The sequence below is a fragment of the Mustela putorius genome, unplaced genomic scaffold, assembly GCF_011764305.1.
Source record: "Mustela putorius furo isolate JIRA1106 unplaced genomic scaffold, ASM1176430v1.1 tig00003896_pilon_pilon_pilon, whole genome shotgun sequence".
Classification (NCBI taxonomy): domain Eukaryota; kingdom Metazoa; phylum Chordata; class Mammalia; order Carnivora; family Mustelidae; genus Mustela; species Mustela putorius.
The window spans coordinates 9,069,270-9,085,034 of NW_025422045.1; the positions used below are offsets into that span (position 1 = coordinate 9,069,270).

General features: G+C 40.0%; 1 protein-coding gene across 5 annotated transcripts in view; it reads right to left on the reverse strand.

The window, feature by feature from the left end:
• Positions 1-15,765, reverse strand: part of DPP8 (dipeptidyl peptidase 8) — a 64,888-nt gene that overhangs the window by 12,425 nt on the left and 36,698 nt on the right. For all 5 annotated transcript variants that reach the window (XR_006602751.1, XR_006602750.1, XM_045067389.1 and 2 more), the window contains exons 13-16: positions 11,778-11,857; positions 8,674-8,826; positions 7,876-8,011; positions 6,413-6,558 (exon numbers count right to left, since the gene is read on the reverse strand). Coding sequence is in view for 3 of the 5 variants with exons in the window: in XM_045067389.1 (XP_044923324.1) it covers positions 6,413-6,558; positions 7,876-8,011; positions 8,674-8,826; positions 11,778-11,857 (515 nt within the window). In the remaining 2 variants the exon portion in view is untranslated. The remainder of the gene's footprint in view (positions 1-6,412; positions 6,559-7,875; positions 8,012-8,673; positions 8,827-11,777; positions 11,858-15,765) is intronic.

Below are 15,765 nucleotides of genomic sequence, written 5' to 3' on the forward strand. Positions count from 1 at the left end.
CTCTCTGCCTACTTGTGATCTCTCTCTCTCAAGTAAATAAATAAAAATCTTAAAAAAAAAAAGTTACTAAAATCATTATTGCTACCCTGAAGAAGTGTGTCATTCAAATGACGGAGACAAGGATATTAAGATCATTTTTCTTTCCTACAAGTCTCTTCTGGGGTTGTCCCTGACCAGTAGCAGAAAAATTTAATATTTTAATGAAATACTGCGACCAGTTCAGTTTCCTTTTTCCTGTTATACAAATCAGTGCAAAAGGTAGGATAATTCTTAAACCACTTACCACACTATCATGCTTCAAAATGACTGAGAAACTAAACACAAGTTTAGTGCCTTAACAGAAATAAACTAGAGAAAAGAGGGGGCGCCTGGGTGGCTCAGTGGGTTGGGCCGCTGCCTTTGGCTCAGGTCGTGGTCTCAGGGTCCTGGGATTGAGTCCCGCATCAGGCTCTCTGCTCAGCGGGGAGCCTGCTTCCTCCTCTCTCTCTCTCTCTCTCTCTGCCTGCCTCTCAGCCTACTTGTGATCTCTGTCAAATAAATGAAATCTTCAAACAAAACAAAACAAAACTAGAGAAAAGAGGACTACTTTTTTTAAAGTTTTTTATTTAAGTAATCTCTACATCCAACATGGAGCTTGAACTCATGACCCCGAGATCAAGAGTCACATGCTCTTTTGAGCCAGCCAGGTGCCCCTAAAAGAGGACTTTATTTATATATTTGACATAGAGAGAGACACAATGAGAGAGGGAACACCACCGGCAGGGGCAGTGGGAGAGGGAGAAGCAGGCTTCCTGCAGAGCAGGGAGCCCAATGAGAGGCTTGATCCCAGGACTCTGAAGGCAGATGCTTAATGACTGAACCACCCAGTCACTCAGAGGACTTTAATTAATACAGAAAAACTTAGAGAAGGTTAGGGTTTGGTGGAAATGAAGACAAACATTAAACAATGACAAAGAAGATTCTGGCAAAAATGAAAGAAGTTTTCATGTTGCTGTTTTTTTAAAAAAGATTTTATTTGTTTGACAGACAGAGATCACAAGTAGGCAGGGAGGCAGGCAGAAAGAGGGGAAAGCAGGCTTCCTGCTGAGCAGAGAGCCCAATGTGGGGCTTGATCCCAGGACCCCAAGATCATGACCTGGGCTGAAGGCAAAGGCTTAACCCACTGAGCCACCCAGGTGCCCCTTATTTTGTTTTTTAAAAATTTATTTATTTAGAGAGAGAGTGATTTGGGGAGAGAGGAAGAGGGAGAGAGAGAATCAAAAGCAGACTCCCCCCTGAGCACAGAGATCTATGCAGGGCTCTATCTTAAAAGCAGGGCTCAGTCTCACAACTGTGAGATCATGACCTGAGCCAAAACCAAGAGTGGGACATTAAGAGACAGAGCCACGCAGGTGCCTTAAAAATGAAAAGTTCTTTTCCTGGCTGAAACTAACAGGAAAACCAATTCAGCAATTTAAATAAGAGTCAACACCATCTTCACACAATAAATACATACTGAGCATTTATTAGGATAGACTAGGTTGTGCATGCTATGTGTAAAGAATCTTCTCTTTTTATGTAGAGATTTTATTTACTTATTTGTCAGACAGAGAGAGAGGGCATAAGCAGGGGGAGCAGTAGGCAGAGGGAGAAAGAATCTTCTCTTTTTGAATTTCTGGATATCCAGTACCTCTGTAGCAACTGCGAAACTGGTCTTCCTGTTTCTACTCCTGTCCTCCTACAGTCTATTCACACAGTAGCAGAGGGATGATTTTAAAATGTAAATTACATAACACTTTATAGCTTATCTCCCTCCAACTGGTAAAGAGTTTAGACCTTATTCTAAAATCCTTACCATTGCCTTTTAAGATTTTACATCATCTGGCCCTTGGCTATTTCTCTGACCTTACCTAATACCCAATCTCTACTTGTGCACTATACTCTAACCTTATTATCAGCTATACCAACTTGATTCTAATCCCAGGACCTTGACATTTACTGTTGCCTCCATCTGGAATGCTCTTCCCTCAGATCTTTAAGGTGATTCACTCCTCATCTTACGTACATACCCTCAAAGACCTTCCCTGAACTTCCTACCAGAACTCCCATTTTAGTCTCTTTGCCATCCCCTTTCCCAATAATTATACATAGCACTTTCATTATATTAAGTTACATCATTTATATATCTAGTCATTTATTATTTCCCTCATTAAACTCCATGAGGGTGGGACATTAGTCCGATTTGTTTGCTACGGTATCCTCACAGCCTAGAACAATAGCCACATAATAGGAACTCAATGACTTTTTGCTGAATAAATGAATGAAAAATGGAGATAGGAGAATGATGTCTTCCCTTTCTTTTTTTTTTTAAATTTTTAAAAAAAATTTTAATTCCAGTATAGTTTAACAGTGTTTTCCCTTTCTCTCTTGGGAGGAGGGGCAAAAAGGAAAGGAGTTGAAAAAAGAAATAGTAGGCACAGAAGACAAATATGAATATTTAAAGAAAACAACTTCCGGGTCCCTTCCGGGTGGCACAGTCCGTTGGGTGTCCAACTCTTGGTTTCTGCTCAGCTCCTGGTCTCAGGGTCCTGGACCAAGCCCCATGTCTGGCTCTGTGCTCAGCAGGGAGTCTGCTTGAGGACTCTCTCTTCCTCTCCCTCTGCCCCCCTCCTCTCCTCTCCCTGCCCCATGTGCTCGAACTCACTCTCTCTCTCTCTCAAATAATTAAATCTTTTTTTTTTTTTAAAGATTTTATTTATTTATTTGACAGAGAGAGATCACAAGTAGGCAGAGAGGCAAGCAGAGAGAGAGAGAGAGAGAGAGAGAGAGGAGGAAGCAGGCTCCCTGCTGAGCAGAGAGCCCGACATGGGGCTCGATCCCAGGACCCTGGGATCATGACCCAAGCCGAAAGCAGAGGCTTTAACCCACTGAGCCACCCAGGAGCCCCTCAAATAATTAAATCTTAAAACTACTTCACTTCTTTTTTTTTTTTTTTTTTTTAAAGATTTTATTTATTTATTTGACAGAGAGAAATCACAAGTAGATGGAGAGGCAGGCAGAGAGAGAGAGAGGGAAGCAGGCTCCTTGCTGAGCAGAGAGCCCGATGCGGGACTCGATCCCAGGACCCTGAGATCATGACCTGAGCTGAAGGCAGCGGCTTAACCCACTGACCCACCCAGGCGCCCAAAACTACTTCACTTCTTTGCCTGTTTTCACACACAAAATTGGCTCAACTGCCTGATATGAACATGTGCCCCAAGAGCGAGTGTTTATGCCTTTGCAGCCAGAGGTCTGCTATTTCTGAAGTAAGGTACTTAAACATAATGGCCTTTGCCACTGAGAATTCAGAAGTCTCCTTCAGTACCAGTTCTACAAAACCTGTGTCCTGCTATCACTCAGCCCGTTTTCTTGTTCATTTGTATTTATAAAACAGTGTCGAGCACATACGAAACATCACAAGGATTTGTTAAATAAACATTTTAAAACATACAGCTGTTATTAATAAAGAGTTCAAAGAACTAACCCTAGATGACTTTAATCAGATATATTGGCTTTTCTTGGATTTCACTTTTGTCCAACTATAGACATTGCTACATTTAGTGACAAAGTAATTCACTTCATGTTATAAATTGTGACACTGTTGCCAATCAGTAGATTCCCACTTTGACCTGAATATACACCAAGAAGGAACATGATTTGGACTAATAATTAGATTTAATCAAAAATTTATTTTTAGGGGCGCCTGGGTGGCTCCATCAGTTAAGCAGCTGCCTTCGACTCAGGTCATACTACCAGGGTCCTCGGATCAAGTCCTGCATCGGGCTCCCTGCTGAGCAGAGCCTGCTTCTCCCTCCTTCTGCCTGCTACTCTGCCTACTGTGCCCTCTATCTCTATGTCAAGTAAATAAAAAAACCTTTTAAAAAATATTTTTATTTATTACTATTTTTTAAAGATTTTATTTATTTGACAGACAGATCACAAGTAGGTAAAGAGGCAGGCAGAGAGAGAGAGAGGAGGAAGCAGGCTCCCCGCAGAGCAGAGAGCCTGATGTGGAGCTCGATCCTAGGACCCTGGGATCATGACCTGGGCCGAAGGCAGAGGCTTTAACCCACTGAGCCACCCAGGCGCCCTATTTACTATTTTTTTACTTGAAAGAGAGAGCAAGCATGAGCAGGGGGAGCAGCAAAAGAGGAGGGAGAAGCAGGTTCCCCAACCAACAGGAAGCCTGATGCAGGCTCAATATCAGGACTCTGGGATCATGACCTAAACTGAAGGCAGATGCTTGACCTACTGAGCCATCTAGGCACATGCTGTGGCTTTTAAAACATAATTAGTAACATGGAATAATGTAAAGGAATCCTTTAGTCTTAAAGATCCACATAACCAGTTCGTCTTAAAGTGTATTTGTCACATATATCATATATCATTTCTTCACTGGAAAGGAGAAACATCCTTCTTACTCACTTCTTACTTACTTAGCCTTAATATAAAAATAATATACCAGAACATGTAAAGCTTCTGAGAGTGTCTTATAATTTCTTTCTTAAATTTCTTTGTATTAAGCCTTTATTTTTTAAGTATTTATTCATTTGAGAGAGAGACTATGCAAGTAGAGGGCTAGGGCTCGAACTAATGAATCTCAGATCACAATCTGAGCCAAAATCAAGAGTCAAATACTTAACCAAATGAGCCACGCAGGCACCCCAAGACTTTTTTTTTAAAGTTTACAAAGATTTGGCTTCAAGTTTTTAACAGAAGGCTAATTTGACTATTTATAGTTTTGTTTATCATTTATGTATAGATGAGTATAATACAAATGTGAATCATGTTTTGTTTATAAAACACAATTAACGATGGCAAAGTGATTTAACTTGATCTATGACTGTCATTGCTGAGATTTTGTGGCTTATGCAGTTATTTTGCTTTTATGTTATTTTTTGTATGTCTTTTTCTTTTCTATTTTTAAAGTACTACACCCAACGTGGGGCTTGAACTCATGACCCCAAGATCAACAGTCACGTGCTCTGCTGACTGAGCCAGCCAGGGATCCCTACTTTTTGGATGTCTTAGCATCCAGATACCTTTCCAGATATTAACTGGATATAATTATAAAGGATATTTATGGAGGCAAGAACTGCATTATAAAAACAGGATAACTATATTCTATTTCTTTCTTTTTTTTTTTTTTTTTTTAAGATTTTATTTATTTATTTGACAGAGAGAGAGAAATCACAAGTAGGCAGAGGGGCAGGCAGAGAGGCAGGCAGAGAGAGCGAGGGGAGGAAGCAGGCTTCCTGCAGAGCAGAGAGCCCGACGTGGGGCTCGATCCCAGGACCCTGGGATCATGACCTGAGCTGAAAGCTGAGGCTTTAACCCACTGAGCCACCCAGGCGCCCCCTATATTCTATTTCTTTAAGGCCCCAACAGTAAGATAATATAATCAATAAACATTTTTTAAAAGTGCCAATTAACGAATGCACATACCCCAAATACCTTACTCTGATAGTCAACAGGATTTACTTAATATTCACATGCTAAAATTTAATCAAGAAAAAGGAAAATTCAGGTGTAAATTTCTTACAATGCTGAATGGTACTGTAGCAGTTGCCTTACCAAGATGGTAAAAGTATTCTGGTCTGCTTGAGAGATACAGACTTAGAATGAAGAGATGGAATTCAGGCTACCAAGTCTTCTGAAAATATCTATTAAAACTCTTTTTATTGGGGCACCTGGGTGGCTCAGTGGGTTAAGCCGCTGCCTTGGGCTCAGGTCATGATCTCAGGGTCCTGGGATAGAGCCCCGCATCGGGCTCTCTGCTCAGAAGGAAGCCTGCTTCCCTTCCTCTCTCTCTGCCTGCCTCTCTGCCTGTTTGTGATCTCTCTCTGTCAAATAAATAAATAAAATCTTTAAAAACAAAACAAAACAAAAAACTCTTTTTATTTACCAAGACAGTTAACTACTTAATTTCACTTCCCAAACAAGTTTCTTCTCTACATAAAAGGTAATGTATTTATCTGCTGACATGAATATTCCATTCCCCATGACAGTTACAGTCCTACTGTAAATTAAGAAACTGACACTGCTTTATAAATTAGCCATGTAACAAAACCCAACTTCTAAACAGGAATTAGAACACAAGCCAAAGTCAGTAACAGCAGAGGCCCAACAATGCTCTTAACTTGAACTGACTAGACATTTAAAAAACAAAGCACCTAAACACACTCACATGTATATATACAAATATGCCCACCTCAAAGGTAGGTGGGAAGACAGGCGAAATGAGTGATGGGGATTAAGGAGTGCAGCTGTAATGATGGGCACTGGGTGATGTACAGAATTGCTGAATCACTATACTGTACATCTGAAACTAATATAACAGTATATATTAACTATACTGGAGTGAAAATTAAATAAAATAAGGAAATACACCCACCTGAGGACCACCATATATGAACAGCACAGTGGGGTATTTCTTTCCAGGCTGTAGATCATGAGGTTTGTACAGCATCCCATACAATGTAAATCCAGTAGTACTTTCAAAAGAGAAAATCTCTGGAGGGGTGTAGTCAGGAAGAGGACCTATGAGGAGATAACAAAAAAAAAGTACATAAAAGGAGTTCTCTGCAATCTGAGAGCAAGGACAAAAAACCATGATCCCACAACTCCCCTCCCCCCCAAATAAATGACCATCCCCCTTACAGGTGATAAGAAATTACTCAAGAACATTTATCTTTAAGAAAGAAAATTAAATGAACATTTATATTAAATTATTTCAACAAGAGGTACACAATAATCTGAATAATCCTTAGAGCCTAGGAGGTGTTTAGATACAGAAGTATACAAACACTTTGTGCTTGGTTCAATATAACTTAATGATGGTTAAGCCATATATCTGACCAGAAACTGGAAGCACAAATTTAACTCAGTTTAACTTGCTCACAGCAGGTGCTCAATAAACATTTGTTTCTGATCACCAGAGAGTAAGCCTAACCAGGACCCAGAAAAAAATGAAAGTGATGATCAGTATTTGGTTTAACAAAGCTATACAGACCTGTCCTAAGTCTCTGTACACTGGATGATGTCACAGTCTAAGCAGAGATCATCACCATATTACAAATCTACCTGTGGACACTGGAACATGCGCTGTGGTTTTGCACTACTTTGTTAATCCCTCAGAAGCTATTCATGAAGGAAAATGCTTAACAGGAAAAAGGATTTGATACATAACATTTTTTGTTTAAGAAATCAAGCATTTAAAAAATAGGTAATTCACAGTGCTATTCACTCCCTATAGAACAAGTGTTCTATCTTTTATTAAAATGGCCACGGTAAGTGCTTAAAAAGTTAAGAAAGCTACCAGCTCGTTATTCCCTGAAGCTGCAGCTTCCCTGCTCAGTCTTATTAGTTTCATGTACATTTTCTTCATCTGTTTAGCTGGGAAATTACCCAAACATGTGAACAAATCATTTTTTAGCTGATATTGTGACTATTTTATTCTTATTTTCACGAGACCAGTGCTCTAACCCCTGAGCTACGGAGCCTTTATTCTTATTTTCAAAAAAGCCCTCCAGGGGCATTTGGCTGGCTCAGTTGGAAGAGCGTGTGACTCCTGATCCAGGGGTCATGAGTTTGAGCCCCACAATGGGTGTAAAGATTGCTTAAATAAAAAATAAAATGAAATTTAAAAACTTCAAAAAGGCTTCCAAAAACCTGCTCTTGCTTGGAATGGGAGGTAACCCATCTTATCTGGTGGTTGATAGAACAGGAAGGGTGGGATCAGAACTCAGAAGCTCAGGGCCAAGTGGTGGTGAGAGTTGAGAAATGTGGACCTATGAAATGGGTTTAGTGCACTTATATACAAATCCTGCATAAAATTGGGTTCAGGAAAATGAGTACCTGCTGAATCCAAAATGGTGGCCCAAAATTCCTTTGTTTTGCAAGCTGGGTCATCTTCAGGACTTGACAGCTTGTAAAGGGACACACAGTGTGGGTTCTTCTGGTTACTATACTTACTTATAAAGAAGTCACAATGCTAGAGAAAGGAGAAACAATTACTTTTTCCCCATGGAAAAATAAAAAGGTGCTACATCTGTCCTGGTGCTAGAGCAGGAGTACGGTTAGAGTTGGACCATTTATGTCCATATACAATGCTGAAGTTAAGAGTAGACTTTTTGGGGGCGCCTGGGTGGTTCAGTTCGTTTAGCGTCAGCCTTAGGCTCAGGTCATGATTTCAGGGTCCTGCAAGAGCACCACATTGGGCTTCCTGCTCAGCTAAGAGCCTCCTTCTCACTCTCCTCTGCCCCTCCCCCCTGCTTGTGTGCACTCTCTGGCTTTCTCTCAAATAAACAATTTTTTTTTAAGGTAGACTTTTTTTTTTTTTAACAGAGAGAGAGAAATCACAAGTAGGCAGAGAGGAAGGCAGAGAGAGTGGGGGAAGCAGGCTCCCCACCGAGTAGAGAGCCCAACGTGGGGCTCGATCCCAGGACCCTGAGATCATGACCTGAGCCGAAGGCAGAGGCTTTAACCCACTGAGCCACCCAGGCGCCCCTAAAGGTAGACTTTTTAAAGTTTTTCCTCAGAGGATCAGACTTCAGCAGGCCAATTTCACTGATTTTTACATTATTCTAAAGGAGTATGTCAAGAGCAGAAGGTTTTTATATGATAGAAAACTCTTTTCCAACAGGGACTTAATACCTGGCTGATGCAGCAAGAGTGGGAATAGCCACGGTCGGTCAGCCTTGTCACCTCTCCAGGGTTTACATAACTGACCACGTATAGGTGATGTTCCAAAGGAGAGTCCTTGGTGCCTTCAAAATATACCAGCTTCCTGACTTCATCAACCTGGATCTGTGAAAAGAAAAAAAAAAGAAAAATCAGTGCTAGCAGGACACTGGCCAGCTTAGTAATTCAACAAACAATTCCCAATTTTATTTAGAATCATTTGAGTCACCCTTTCACTTGTGCCTCTTAAAAAATTTTGCCACCAATGTTAATAAACCTGAGCTGGTTTTGCTTATGACTTTTACCTAAGAATAGATTTTGTCCACAAGGAAAAAGGACATTTGAATTGCATGCTATTGTTAGTTTCCTATGTGGTTGAAATGTGGGCTTTTCTTAAAATGCAAGAGTTATTTCATTAAAATTACAACACTTTACAGGGAAAAAACATACCTATATCCCAGCTTAGGTCAACCATTCATGCATATATAAGAGTCTAATTTTAGAAACCTGCATATTTCTCAGTGCAGTATTATCTTAGGCAATACTTTTTTTGGTTTTTCTTTTTTTTTTTTTTTTTTTACAAACTTACAAAAGTACTTTATCTACGGGGTTGGGAAGTAACAGAACTCAATTACAATTTTAATACTGGTATAGTTTATAAATAAGTATGGATAAAATCTTTTAAGTCTTGGGGCACCTGGGTGGCTCAATGGGTTGAGCCTCTGCTTTCGGCGCAGGTCATGATCTCAGGTCCTGGGATTGAGCCCCACATCGGGCTCTCTGCTCGGCGGGGGGCCTGCTTCCCCTCTCTCTCTGCCTGCCTCTCTGCCTACTTATGATCTCTCTCTCTGGGTCTAATAAATAAAATCTTTAAAAAAAATCTTTTAAGTCTTCATTCAGAACTCAAAAAAACTGTAAGTAAACTCACAGCTGAAGTCATTTAATATTCTTCACAAATTATAGGAGTCTAAATAAATGGCTTTTATTGTCCCTTTAAAAAATCTTCTACCAGTATACTCAAACAGTGTTTAATGAAATTCAAATTTTTTTACACAGCAAAGAAAACAAAGATACATTTCCAAAAGCAAGTATTTTAAAATGCCACATTTTCTCCAAGAAGTTGTTTCTTCATTATTAATTATATTTTAGCACACACAGGTATAGAAAGAAACACAGTTGAGATTAAGTAGTGACATATACAGAAAGGATACAAGGGAGAGGAAATGCCAGAACAAACATTCATGAAGTTTCACAGGCATGTGTCAATCTGCGCAAATGGTTAGGATAGGTTCTGCTCTTGACCTAGCAGCTGACCTTTCAAAACTGGAGAAATTACTGGTTAATTTCTCCCCTGATTTAAAGGTTCTTTCTTTACTTCAAGTGACTACTTTTATTAAACAGAAGTATCAGAATCACCTTGAGAGGTCTGTTAAACAAACTGCTGGGTTCTGCCACCAGAATTTCTGATTCAGAGGGTCTGGAGTGGACACAAGAATTTACGTTTCTAAAATGTTCCCAGGCGATGCTTAGGCTGTGCAGCTGGTCCAAGGACCATACTTTGAGAACCACTCTCCAACACTGAGGAGAACATGGGCTTAAAAGGCTCAAAGCTTTACCCAATTATTGCTATTCAAAATCTTTGGGTGGGAATAAGGTCACTGGCAAAAGCAGAGGAAAATGTAACTTAAAAAAAAATAAGGCCAGGGGCACCTGGGTGGCTCAGTGGGTTAAAGCCTCTGCCTTCGGTTCCGGTCATGATCCCAGGGTCCTGGGATCAAGCCCCGCATCGGGTTCTCTGCTTAGCAGGGAGCCTGCTTCCTCCTCTCTCTCTCTCTGCCTGCCTCTCTGCCTACTTGCGATCTTTGTCAAATAAATAAATAATATATATTAAAAAATAAGGTGAGGATAGAGGGGATATGGAAGAGTAAGAAAGGGAGACACAAACACATTACATAAGTAAGCATGACCGAAAAAAAGGGAAGAAAACTAAATAAGAGTCTGATCTATGTAAATACAATTCTGTGGGTTCCCTCAGTATTATCCAACCATTACACAGCAGGAACTTTACAATAGTATAATTTTTTATTATCCACAGTAAGACTGTTCTCAAATGATAATAACATCCAATTTCCTTAGACAGAAAAGATATATTTGGATATATAACCAGAAGGCCATGTGAGACTCTCAGTGGACATTAGACTTTAATGGTTACTTGTGATATTCTAAAGTTTTTACCAATAAAACCAAACCTGAAGCCCAGATCTTCACTTTTTCTCCTTTACCACCTTGGGGACCAAGTGACTTCTATAGCAGCCAGTACACATAATCCTTTAATAAATCTCCAAATCAGTTTGAGGAAATCAAAGGCCTTCCCTAAATCCTGGTAGCATACACATCAACTTAACTGAATGTATCACACACATAAAGGGTGGAGTTCTTAGAGTTCTCAGGAAACTGACCACCTAACTGAACGTACAAATAAAACACAAGGTACTATAAAAGGCAAAAGGAAAAATAATTAGACTTCATTGAATTGCTACAGAAAGCTGCATGCTAAGAGGAAAGAGGGTGGGTTTTCCTCCTTTTCCGTATCAACCTGCACTCTGTGTATATGTCCACCACTCTTTGAAGTTGCTGGATAGAACTTTAAATTTGTGAGATAAGATAAACAGGTAAGTGAAAGAGAAGCACTACCTCAGAAGTAGTTAAATGCAATTTCTAAAGTAGAAATGACATGAGCCATCCAAGAGAGATACAAAAATAATTTTCAAAGAATATCTCAACTTACAACTTTGGCAGACTCAGAAAATATGGACCAGCCCTTTCCTTATTAAGCAGCAACACTATATTTGAAAATGGTGAACCTAAGTAACCAGAACACATTGAATACCAGGGCTATAAAATGGGTGATTTATAATTTAAACTAAGATTCTTCCTTTCTAAAACTTGAGTTCTTCTAGGCCCTAACTTAATATTGTCAAAACACTGGGGTCATATGAAGTTGTACTACAGCTTTTTTATACTGCATAAACACAGCAAATGTTGACCAAACATATCAGGAAAATAAAAGAGCATACGTTAGATCCATGCCGGCCGAGAACTTCCCATTCACCACTGGTAATTGCTATTTCCTCTTTGACAGGACACTTGAAATCACCTAAAGATAAACATAGTTATCATTCAGCACTCTGTATCAGACTATAAGAAAATGAAACAACAAAGAATATTACTCTAATATTACTCTACGTTAAACAATTCAAGTTATATCTGGGATAATGAAAATGTTTTGAAACTAGACATAGGTGGTGACTGCACAACAGTAGGAATGTACTAAATGCCACTGTTCATCTTATTTTTCTTAATGTTTTAATTTTCATAAAAAAGTAATCTCTATGCCCAACATGAGGCTTGAACTCAAGACACTGACATTAAGAGTCATATGCTCCACCACCTAAGCCAGGCAGGTGCCCTGCCACTATTCATTTAAAAATGTTTGTTCAGGGTGCCTGGGTGGCTCAGTGGGTTAAGCCGCTGCCTTCAGCTCAGGTCATGATCTCAGGGTTCTGGATCGAGTCCCGCATCGGGCTCTCTGCTCAGCAGGGAGCCTGCTTCCCTCTCTCTCTCTCTCTCTCTGCCTACCTCTCTCTCCGTCTACTTGTGATCTCTCTCTGTCAAATAAAAAAAAAAAAAAAAAAAAAGTTTGTTCAAGGGATGCCTGGGTTGCTCAGTCGGCTAGGCCTCAGACTCTTTAAACAGCAATTTTTTTTTAAAGATTTTATTTATTAATTTGACAGACAGAGATCACAAGTAGGCAGAGAAGCAGGCAGAGAGAGAGGGAGAAGCAGGCTCCCCGCTGAGCAGAGAGCCCGATGCGGGGCTCGATCCCAGGACCCAGGGATCATGACCTGAGCCGAAGGCAGAGGCTTTAACCCACCGAGCCACCCAGGCGCCCCATAGGCCTCAGACTCTTGATTTCAGCTCAGGTCATGATCTCATGGCTGTTGAGACTGAGCCCCAAGACAGGCTCCACACTCAGTGGGGAGTCGGCTTGAGATTCTCACTCTCCCTCTCCCCATTGAACCCTCCCCAACCATAAATATAGAAATCTCTAAAAAAAAATAAAATAAAATGTTTGTTTAAAATGTTTATTCTATAAATGAAACAACTTGGGACTGGGAGGGAGACAAACCATAAGTGACTCTTAAATCTCACAAAACAAACTGAGGGCTGATGGGGAGAGGGGGGTTGGGAAAAGGGAGGTGGGGTTATGAACATTGGGGAGGGTATGTGCTATGGTGAGTGCTGTGAAGTGTGTAAACCTGGAGATTCGCAGACCTGTACCCCTGGGGATAAAAATGTATTATATGTTTATAAATATATAAATAAATAAGTTAAAAAATGTTTATTCTAAAGTGGTTAATTTAGTGTTATGTGAATTTCACCTTACTTTAATAAAAGTCTATAGTTAAAAAAATTCCAAGTTATGAGTCTTCACAATACAATGGAATAATGGTAGAAGGATCCCTCTAAATCAAGTAAAAACAGCAAAATAGCTTATTTTTTCTTTTAAGATTTTATTTATTTGACAGACAGAGATCACAAGCAGGCAGAGATGCAGGCAGAGAGGGGCGGGGGAAGCAGGCTCACCGCTGAGCAGAGAGCCCAATGTGGGGCTCCATCCCAGGACCTGAGCCAAAGGCAGAGCCCTCAACCCACTGAACCACCCAGGAGCCCCAGCAAAATACATTCTGATGGCAAAGCGAGAAAAGAACTCAAAAGCAACTGTATTCCTAGACCTAGAAGTCTAATGGGTTGGTTGACAAGGCATTTTCTCTAGAAATGCAATGAACTACTTAAAAAGCCACAAAAGAAAAATTTTTATACAATTGTTCCTCATCTGCCAAAAATAAACTGGGTATTACCATGGTAAATGCCAACATGCCCCATTTGTCTTTAAGAGATTCTGTCTGGGTAAAGACAACTCTCTCGGTGGCTGGTGGCCGAAGCAGGAGGTTAAAAAATGGAAACCATTTCTCTTTGCCTAATAGCATTGTGGGAAGAGATAGACAGGGACAGACTGAGATGGTGAGATGGTGAGATGGTATGGGAGTCTTAACTAGGGTCCCTGTAAGGTTAAAGAAGTTGATTTATTTTTTCTTAGACATAAAAATTCAACTTAGTACTTTAAATTTTATGTCCAGGAAATCTATGTAAGTATTATTTGATATATATATGAAACAAGTACTGATTGTTTCACATTATAGCCACTTGAGGAAGAAGACGGAAGAGGAAGATGAAGTGGTATCAAGGAAAAAGGAAGATTTGGAACAAGAAAGTCTAAGAAGAAAGGAGTGGAAGGGAAAGAAGAGGTACATAAACTGAGGGGCCCAGAAAGAGACACTGAGAAGGAACAAAGAGGCCAGGCTTTAGAGACGAATGTTAACTTCCTACATTCTTCAAATTTTAAATTATACAATTTTAAGTAATCAACATTTTGTCACTGTTCCCCAAATACTGTTTTAGTTAATTAATTACTATTCACAGCTCTTTGACCCGTCTTCATCACTAAAATTTCTGGAGGGTTCCTGGGTGGCTCAGTTGGTTAAGCGTCTCCCTTCGGCTCAGGTCACAATCCCAGGGTCCTAGTAGCGAGTCCTGCATTGTGTTCCCTGCTCAGTGGGGAGTCTGTTTCTCCTCCTTCCCTGCTGCTCATGCACTAAAATTTCTGTAATTTCTTAAGCGAATTTAATTTATCAACAATAGAGGAGCTGGTAAGGGCAATGTCACACTAAGGGTCAAGTTAAACTAAGGCTCTCAAGGAAGAAATTCTTTGCCTTGGATATACAAGATCCAGTCTGCCTTAAAAAAATTAGGCCGAGGAAAGGAACAGAGTCATAGGCAGTATTTATTTTGTTAGTCCTAAGATGTAGCTCACGTTTCCCAAATAAGAAGGATATTTAAAAGGCCTTGTTGAGAAAAACATGCAAAGTTTTTGCAAAGTTGGCGAAGGATTCAAACAGACATTTCTCCAAAGAAGACATAGAAATGGATAATGACAAATGAAAAGATGCACAATGTTACTAGTCATTAGGGAAATGCAAACCAAAGGCACAATGACATACCACTTCATACCACTTCACTAGGATGGCTATATCCAAACACACAAACAAACATACCACACAGAAAAATAACAGGTGTTGGCAAGGATGCTGATAAACTGGAGCCCTTGTGCACTGCTAATAGGAATGTAAAATGGTGCAGCTGCCACAGAAAAGAGTATGGTGGTTCCTCAAAATATTAAAAATAGAACTGCCACTTGATCTAGTAATTTCACTTCTGGGTATACACCCAAAAGAACTGAAAGCAGGGTCTCAAAACAGGTATCTGTGCACCCATGCTCATAGCAGCGTTAGTCACAATAGCCAAAATGTGGAAGGAACCCAAGTGTCTGCAGAGAGATGAATGGAAGACATAACGTTGTCTCTACATAGAGCTTTTATTTAGCCTTAAAAAGGAAGGACATTTTCACATGCACTATGACATGGATAAAACTTGAGGGTATTATGCAAAGTGAGGATAGACATAAAAGGGCAAATACTGTATAATCCCAATTATATGAAGTATCTAGAATAGTCAAAATCATACAGACAGAAAGTAGTTGCCAGTGGTTGAGGGGCAGAATTGGACAACATAATTGTATCAATCTGAAGAGCTATAATATTAGCTTCAGAGTAGATGCAGACAGTATTGAAAAGAAAAAAGAAAAAAAAAAGGAGGGGCGCGTGGGTGGCTCAGTCAGTTAAGCAGTTGACTTTTAATTTTTGCTCAGGTCATAATCTCAGTGTCCTGGGATGGAGCCCCATGTTGGGCTCCCTGCTCAGCGGAGGGGAGGCTGCTTCTCCCTCTTCCTCTGCTCCTCTCCCTGACTCATGCTCTCTGCCTCACAATGCTGCTCTCTCTCACTCTCTCTCATTAATAAGTAATCTTAAAAAAGGCCACAGCATGTAAAAACCAAAAACAAAACTAGGAGGTAAAAATACCTAATAACTAAATAACATTTTAAAA